Genomic DNA, 9906 nt, shown 5'->3' with positions numbered 1-9906 from the left:
GGTATAATTGATACAGAAGGCTAGTCTTTAATTTTCATAAGTAAGCATTTAAGTTACATTGGCTTTCTGCAACCAGTGTTGTACCATCTGCATATCATAGGTTAATGAGTCTTCCTCCAATCATGATGTCACTTACTTCCTCATATAATCAGCTTCTCAGATTATTTGTTCAGCATATAGATCAAATAAATATGGTAAAAGAATACTACTCTGGCACACACCTTTCCTGGTTTTAAACTATTTGGTATCCCCTAGTTCTGTTCTAAGGAGCTCTGGTAGCTTAGTGGTTACAAATCGGGCTGCTAACCTCAAGGTCGGCAGTTTGAAACTACCAGCCATTCCATGGGAGAAAGATGAGACTTTCTGCTCCTGTAATGATGTATAGCCTCGGAAACCCTGTGCAGGGTCACTGTGAGTTGGAACTGACTCCACAGTACTTAACAACAACAACAGTTCTGTTCTAACAACTTCCTCTCTGTCTATGTGCAAGTTCCTCATGACCACAATGAAATGTTTTGCAAAACCTATTCTTTGCAATGTTATTGATAGCTTTTCTTGATCCATACAGTTGAAAGCCTTTGCATAGTCAATAAAGCACAAGTAAACAGCATAGAGATTGAATAAATATGATTAAAAAATACAATTCTGACACATACCTTTAAAATTTTTTAAAACCATGCAGTATCCTCTTGGTCTGTATGAACAACTTCCTCTTGGTCTATGTACAGGTTCTGTATGGGCACAATTAAGTGTTCTGGAATTCCCTTTCTTTGCAATATTAGCCTTACAGTTCTATCTTTAGTATATCACTGTTACTGCTTTGTGTTCATAAATCATTTTATCTCATAGAACAGTGGGTAGTTTCAAACTGCTGACCTTGAGGTTAATAGCCCAACTCGTAACCACTGCACTACCGGAGCTCCTTAATTAAGTGTATAGAAATATTAAAACAGTTAGCAAACTAGATATAATGATCATATATAGAACTTGCATTAAAAATTACAGAAGCATAATGGAATATTTATGAAAATTTGTCATGTACTAAATCAGAAATATGTTTTAACAAGTGTCAAATTATCTTAAGAGTACTGAATGTTCTCACTAACATAATGTAATTCAGTTAGAAATTGACAACCAAAGGATAAAACATACATTTGAAATTTTAAAACTCAAGTAAACTCATTGGTGAAAGAAGAAGTCAAAATAGAAGTTCAAAATATGTAGAATTCAATAAATTCAAATAGAATTCAAATTCAAATGAGTTAATGATTGTACAGTGTTAAAGTATTAATTTACTTAGTATCAGTTATAAAATGTCTATGAATATATCTAAGCAAAGGTATTAATTGCCTTTATTGAGAATATTAAGAAATGCTTTGACCCAGGGTTGCTAGTTTGCAAGTCAGATAAATGTGTGAGGAGATGACATGTATGATCAGACATTGGGATTTTGGAATTATCTCATAAGTGACTTAGTTCCAGATAATAACAATGGGAGTGGGATGCTGAACTGAAATGGAGGTGAATGTCAGTTAAATAATAAATATGGATTTATCAGGGATTCTTTAAAAACTTTATGTGTTATCTGAAACCATGGATAAATATATATATTTATTTTCTCATGAGAGAGAGCCTGACGTGGGAAAGGATTCATTAAAAGAAACTTGGAGCAGTGAGGAAGAAGAGTATGCGGGGTCTTCACGTATGGTGTCCTCCTCTTGGCATCCAGGTACAATTCTATCATGTCTAATTAGCAAAATCCAAAAGAAGGTAACGTTTCAGAGCTGTTCATAAAGACATTTCTGATATTAATGAAGAACTAGGAAAAACTTTTTTTAAATGATGAAAACTGATTATGTAGGATTTTAAAAAATAAATCATGCTCCTTACTTACAAGGACTAGCAGTTTTAGAAACGAATCCATTTGTGTTTACTTAAACTCAGAAATCCTGTGCAGGGTCACTGGGAGTTGGAAGCGACTCCACGGTACTTAACAACAGCAACAACAAATTCAGAATTATAGATTTGTATAGATTTAAGTAATCTCATCTGTTTCCTCATTTCTTCAGTTTTAAGTTGTTACACTTTATAAGCAAAAAATGAACTTTTTTTAACTAGAAATTTTCATACATGCTTATAATGGAGAAAATTTCAATTCAAATAAACATAATAAAATAATAATGAAGAATATTTGTAATTTTATCATTTATAATATAAATAATAATAACTAGATATATGAATGTATTGCATATATGTAAGTAAATTTTGTATATGATGTTGAAGAATTATATACACATTAAACCTTGGAGTTGGATAAGATCATCATTATCAAGTGAGAGTCATCTTCATTAATGTTTTTTAAAAAAATTTAAAATATATCAAATCTAATAAAGTTAGTATCACACTATGCAATGATTAAAATGCAGGCCTCATAAAATAGCATACAAGAAAACACTTTAAAAATTGAGGTATAATTTATACACAATAAAATTTACTCATCAATCATTCTGGGTTATCAAGTTTGTCAAAGTCCTATTTATATTCTTGTAACTACCACCACAATCAAGATAAAGTACATTTCTATTACTCCCCCAGTTTTTCTTTTGTTCTTTCGTAGTCTACCCCTATTCTCACCACTTACATCTGGTATTCACTGATATCTTTTCAGTGCACTGACAGGTGCATTTGAGTCAGCTGACTCATGATGACCTCATGTATAACTGAATGAAACATGCTGCTTAGTTCTGAACCATCTTCAATATAATGTATATGCCCGAGTTCACTATTATAGCCACTGTGTATTTTGAGTGTCCTCCAATCAAGAGAGCTGAGATTCCACTAGTATATCAGATGCTATTCTGTTGTGATCCATAAGATTTTCATTGGCTGATTTTCAGAATTAGATCTCTGGGACTTTCTTCCTATTCCATTTTTGTCTGAAAGTTCTCCTGAAACCTTTCTACCATATAATGGCCTATGCCATCATTATTTCAAGCATGCCAACAGTATTTCTATAGGTGACTCTTTCTGGTAGAATACTGGTTAACATATCAGGCTGCAAACCTTAAGGTCAGCAGTTCAAAACTACCAGCTGTTCCGCGGGAGAAAGATGAGGCTTTCTGCTCCCATAAAGATTTACAGCCTCGGAAACCCTGTACAGGGTCGCTATGAGTCAGAACTGACTCCACAGCACATAACCACAACCACTTGAAGTTGAGACAGTAGGGTGATAGCTTTTAGTACCACAAACTAACATAAATTTTTATTCCTTTTATTTTGTCTTTTCTGAAGTATCATAAAAGTAGAATTATAAATATGTAGTCTTCTGAGCCAAGTTATTGCATTTAGCCTAATATTTTTGAGATTCATCCATATCATTGCATTTATCACTATTTTCTTCCCTCTCTCCCTTTCCTTTTCCCCTCCTCCTTGACAACATGCAGGCCAGCATTGTACCACAAACTGAAAGAAAGATTATTCCTTTTATTTTTGTCATAAAAATGGAATCATAAACTTATGAGTCGAGTTGTTGCACTTAGCAAAATGCTTTTGAGATTCATCCATATCTTTGCATTTATCACTATTTTCTTCCCCTCCCCATATATATGTGTGTGTCTGTTTCTTGGTTTTCACTGTATTTCATTTATGTCTCTTATCTTTGAGTAGTAATACACTGTCTCAATTACTGACTATATCTTTGTTGTAAGTCTTATTCTTGTGTAACTGTACCAATTTGTTTATCCAGAAAGCCACTTAAATAACATTTGGGTTGTTTGCAGATTTTGGCAGTTATGAATAAATGAGTGGATTATGAATAAACTCATGATTTGATTTTGTGAAAACATATGTTTTTGTAATTTAGTATAACTCTTCAGGAGTGGAATTGTTGGCTCATAAATAAGCACTGGACTGCAAGGTCACTTTGAGCTGTGAGATTGGCAATTCAAACTCACCAGCTGCTTTGTGTAAACCTTATACAGGGTCACTGTGAATCAGAACAATCATAAGTATATAATTATCAAATGATTTTCCGAAGAGGCTATACCATTTTGCATCTCCACTAGCAGTGCATTAGAGTTCAAGTTACTCCATATCCTTGCTACTATTTTGTACTGTTAATTTCATTTTCCTTATTTTTGTCAGTAGTTAGATTCCACTCCCCATTCCTTCGAATCAGTTCTGACTCATGGTAACCCTATAGGACAGAGTGGAACTGCTCCACAGGCTTCCCAGACTATAAATCTTTACGGGAGAAGACTCACAGCTTTGGGTATTTAAACTGCAGACATTATCCCAACATGTAACCCACTGCGCTGATATGTTGTGGTATTAATTTGAGGTTCTCTAATGACTAAGTCCTGGTGTGGCACTGTAGTATAAGCACTGATTGCAAGGTCAGTGATTCAAACTCACCAGCCATTCCTCAAAAACCCTATACAGGGTTACTCTGAATCAGAATTGATGTGATAGCACTTAGCACAGCAACGTGGCTCCTTACGATAAGCATTGTACTGCAGACCACAAAGGAGGTTGTTCAAGCCCACTAGTTGCTCCATGGGAGAAAGATGAGGCTTTCTGGTTTAGCAAAGATATACAGCCTCAGAAACCCTATACATGGTCACTAGGAACTGACTGCATGACATTTAACAGCAAACAAGGACTGTGAATGGATCTCTGCAGACCAGAAGAGTTGTGGAATAACTGGCAAAGTGGCAGCATCAATGGGTTCAAGCATGGCAACAATAGTAACGTTGGTCCAGGATCAGGCAGTGTTTCGTTTTGCTGTGCATAAGGTCACTATGAGTCGGTACCAACTCAGTGGCACCTAACAACAACCATGGATGCCAAGTTGACAATGGGTGGACTACTGTGATGTTGCAATATGTTAGTATGACTAGGCTGAACTACTTTCCCCAGCATTCCATATCCCAACTGTTTCCAGCTAGATTGGGTCACAAGAGAGGTTCTCATGTGAGATAATGGAGGGCGAACATGAAGCAACATTTTGTAGCTCAGACACACTATTGCTGATTCCTTGGATTAATGAATTCTTTACACGGAAGGAATAACTCAACATCATAAAAATGCCAATCTGAATATTAATATCCAAAGTCATATAAATGTAATATCATTTTAATCAGAATTTCAACTGGGTCTTCAAGAGAATGAGAAAATAACATAAAAGATTGTATGAAGCAAAACATTCTGACATTCAATTTCATATGTTACATTACCAAAGGATTCTATTGGGGGAGGAGGGGTAGTGGAGAGAATGGCACAGTATGCATCAAAAGAAGAAAGAAGGAAAACAGAGTCAGTGTGCCAAAAAGAACTGGTTTAACCATTTCAGGAAAAATCATATGATCAAAAAACGCTAATACTAATGGAAAATGTTCAAACTGCAGTTAAGACATTGGCAAAAAACAATATTCCAGGTATTGAAAGAATACCAAATGAGGTGTTTCAACAAATAAATGTAATATTATAAGTGCATACTTGCCTACGCCATGAATCTGGAATAGGTCCATATTCATTGCTGTTCTAAAGGAAGAAAGGCGATCAGATAGAATAAGGATATCATTGAACAATATTATTAATATCACATGCTAGTGAAATTTTGCTGAAGATTAATTTAAAAATAACTGTAGCTGTATATTGATAGGAAAATTTCACAAATGTAAGCCAAATTCAGAAGAGGATGTGTTACAGGGCATAACATTGCTTTCAGTTGGGTATTGGACAAATGCAGAGAATGCTAAAATAAAGTTTTGTTTTATCAACCAAATGAAGTTTGACTATGTGAATCATAAAAAAATTATAGTTACAAAGAATCAGAATTCCAAAACACTTAATTGTGTCATGTGGAAATTGTACTTTGATCAAGAGAAAATCACTGGACTAGAACAATTCCAGATTAGAAAATGTGTGGTAGTGCTGTAGACTTTGAACTGTATTTATTCCATTTGTATGCTAAAGAAATAATCTGAGAAGTTGAATTATATGAAGAGGAACATGGCATTAGGACGAAACCAATTATCATTAAAAACCTGCACTATGTAGATGACACAACTCTGATTGACGAAAATGAAGACGACTGAAGTACTTAATGATAAAGGTCAAATACTACATTATTCAGTATGAATTATACCTGAACTTGAAAAAAACAATAGCAAATCCACAATTGGACCACTAAATAACATCATGATAAATGGATAAAAATTGAAGTTGCAGTTATTTCATGCTACTTGGATCAATAATCTAATGTCCATGGAACATTAGTCAATAATTCAGATGGCATACTATATTGGGAAAATGTGATGCAAAAGACCTTAGTGTTTTTTAACCTTTTTATTGTAAATTCGGTTAAGATTTATAAAGCAGATCCATTTTCCATTCAACAATTCATACACATTTTGTTTCATCTCATTGATTGCAGTCACCGCAATGTAAAATCACTTATGCAACTTTCGCCATGTTTCCTGTTTCTATTCCTCCTCTTTACTAACCCTTTTCAACTTTGTCACTGGGTAAAGGCTGTCCTATTGTAATCAAATGGTTGATTATCCTAAAGTGTCCATACATAGATCATGCTATTGTTCCCTTTATATATCCATTGTTTGACTGAAAATTGAGTCACAGGAGTGAGCTCATTTCCAGAACTGAAGAGTAATTACAGGTCATAGTCTCAGGGTTCCACCAGTCTATATTTAACCAGTCAGTCTGTTTTTGTTTTTTGTTTTTTAATGATTTTTACTTTTTTTCTATGTTTCCTCCTTCTCTATCCACAGCCTTCTAATGTGATTCCATTTGAAGCAGTTGGTAGTGATAGCTAGAAACCATCTAATTCTTTGGTCTCAAGATCATGGAGACTGATGTGCGTGCACCAGGTCCATTAGTCTAGTCAGCTAATTATTTCCATGCATACTCTATTTGCTTCGATCTTCTTTCTCCTTGACAGAAGCTCATGGTCACTCATGAGCTTTTAAGACCCCAGGATCTACTCACCAAAGTAGGATGCAGAACATTGTTTTTGTGGATTAGAGTATGATAGTTGACTCCTGAGCACCCAGGCCTAGCAACTCATTTCCTCAAACTGATTATGTCTAAGAAGTTTCATAACTTTGTCCCTGTATGTTAAATCACATATATTTGCAACAAAGGTAAATACACAGGACCAGGTAGTGTTTCATTCTGTTGTGCATAGTGTCTTTATGAGTCAGTATTGACTTGATGGCACCTAACAACAACATTTAGACATTTATTATGGTTATGTACTCTTGTCCAGTGGACCTTTTATACTCATTATATGTCCTTCTTTGTCTCTTATGCTACTTTTTGTTTAAAAGTTTATTTTATTGCCACTTCTGCATATTTTTAGTCCATTTTTATCTTCGTGAATAAGATGTGTCTTTTTAGACAGCATATTGATGAGTCCTGTTGTCCATTTTGCTCAGTTGCTCCTTGGAAATGCTACACAGGATTGCTACTACTTGGAACTGACATGATAACACTTAACAACAACAACAGTTGCTTCTTAACTGCTGCATTTAATCCATTTATATTCAGTGTAGTTATTGATAGGGATGGATTTCTTGCTATTTCTTTGTTGTGTGCTGAATGTGTGTGTGGTTTCTTTGTTCTACATAAATTTCTGTGCTGAGCTTATTTTGTTGCTTTGTTACTGTTGTTTTTGTGTTTATTAAATCTCTGTGATTCTCCTTTTTTAGTTTGATCAGGTTTATTGTCTTTGAGTTTACTGTGTAATTTATTAATTTCTTTCCATGTTTAAAACAGTCTTTTCTATGCTGTAATCTCCTTGACATTCTCTGCCTTTAGAAGTTTTCAGACTATATTATTTATTTCTCTTTTTACTTTCTAATTGTCTTTGTTCACAGAATGAAATCTCTATTTTCTGTCTTGTAGGTTTGTTTATACAGTCTTATGTGTGGATTGCACCTTAATATAAAGAAAAACAGAATTCTTACAGCTGGCCCAATAAATAACATTAATGATAAATGTAGAAAAGATTGAAGTAATAAACAATTTCATTTTGCTTGGATCCACAATCAATGTTCATGGAAACAGCACTTAAGAAATCAAATGACATATTGCATTAGGCAAATCTGCTGCCAAAGACTTTTTAAAAGTGTTAAAAACAAATATCCTAATTTCCCCATCGTATTTGAGGGACTATGTTGCTGGCTGTATAATTATTGTTTGCCAATATTTTTACAGTGTTTTATATATGATAGTTCATTGTCTTTCTTGGATGTGTTACTTCTGCAGAGAACTCAGACCTTAGTATTACCGGGTCTTCTAAGTAGGTAATTGTGTACTTGCTTTAATTTTTTTCAGCTTCAACTTGAATTTGCATATGAGCAATTAGTTTCCACAGATGGCTACTAGTCTTGTTCTGACTGATGATGATGGGCTTCTCTTCCATTGTCTCTTTTTACAAATGGCGTCAATTTGAATCTTGTGTATTTCACCCAGCATATTCCAATTGTATAGTCACCATTTATGTTGCTTAAAAAAAATGAATTTATTGTGACGAAGTCATTGGTCTTGTAAATTCTGTCATGCAATTTCTGGCATCTTTTCTATCACCAAATCAGTATTTTCCAAATTACTGATCCCTCCTCTTTGTTTCCAACTTCTGCATTCCAATCACCAGTATTTATCAATGCATCTAATTGCATGTTTGATCAATTTCAGACTGCAGAAGTTGGTAAAAATCTTCAGTTTGTTCACCTTTGTCATTAGTAATTAGTGAATAAATTTGAATAATAATTATATTAACTGTTCTTCTTTATAGGCATATGGATATTATCCTATCACTGACAGTACTGTACTCCAGGATACATCTTGAAATGTTCTTTTTAATGATAAATGCTATGCCATTCCTTTCAATTTGTCATTCCCAGAGTAGTAGACCATACTGATTCAGTATGGCCAGTGTCAGTCAATTTCAGCTCACTAGTCATGGACATACTTACTACTTTATGTCAATAAGTTTAAAAGAGCAAAGAGTACCAGAAAAATGTTTACCTGTGTTTTATTTAGCATGCATTGTTTTAGTGATTATACAAATGATGGATAATATTGTGAAGAAGGGAAATTGCAGAAAATTTAATTGTGCTTATACAGAATATGTCTATAGAATAAGATGCAGTTCTTCCTAGTGTACAAAGGGATACTTTGTGGTTTAAAATCAGGGCTGCATCCTTCCATTACACTTATTCAATCTGTATACTAAGCAAATAATTTGAGAACTAGAACTTGGAAGAAACAAGGCATCAGAACTGGATGAACCTATGATTATATATTCTGGAGTGTTTTTGTATACATCAAAAAAAAAACAACACAGAGGGAATACTGTGGAATGATGATGCACAGAAGGGATTGTAATCATAGCAATGAAATGAAATACAATGTTCTCCCATGTAAACTGTCACTCAATTCACAATAAAAGTTTTAAAAACAGAATTGGATGACCCTGAAAAATGCAAAAGACATAACCTAGCTTGCTGAGTAAAGAGCACACGAAGCACTTAGTTATGAAGATCAAAGACTTCAGTATGGATTAAGCCTCAAAATAAAAATGAAAAAAAACTAAAAGTCTTCATAACTGGACCAATACACAACATTCTGATAAAGAAAAGATGAACAAAGTCAGAAGCGACTCATAGTGACCCCTATGCACAACAGAACCAAACACTGTCTGATCCCGGACCAAACTTACTAGTGTTGCCACGCTTGAACCCATTGATGCTGCCATATTGCCAATTTATCTTGTTGGGGATCTTCCTCTTTTTCTCTGACCCTCCACATTACCAAACATGATAGCGTTCTCCAGAGACTGGTCCCTCCTGACAATATGTCTGAAGTATGAGAGACGAAGTTTGA

At 34.4% G+C, this 9906-nt stretch overlaps 1 protein-coding gene across 1 annotated transcript in view; it reads left to right on the top strand.

The window, feature by feature from the left end:
- Positions 1-1593: 1593 nt before the first annotated feature.
- Positions 1594-9906, top strand: part of LOC102821784 (tyrosine-protein phosphatase non-receptor type 20-like) — a 102219-nt gene continuing 93906 nt past the window's right edge. The window contains exon 1 of the mRNA XM_006876157.1: positions 1594-1729. Coding sequence (XP_006876219.1) covers positions 1594-1729 — 136 coding nt within the window. The remainder of the gene's footprint in view (positions 1730-9906) is intronic.

This window comes from Chrysochloris asiatica, unplaced genomic scaffold, assembly GCF_000296735.1.
Source record: "Chrysochloris asiatica unplaced genomic scaffold, ChrAsi1.0 scaffold00357, whole genome shotgun sequence".
Lineage (NCBI taxonomy): Eukaryota > Metazoa > Chordata > Mammalia > Afrosoricida > Chrysochloridae > Chrysochloris > Chrysochloris asiatica.
The sequence above is the reverse complement of the archived record's forward strand: the minus strand, read 5'-3'. Positions and strand labels throughout refer to the sequence as shown.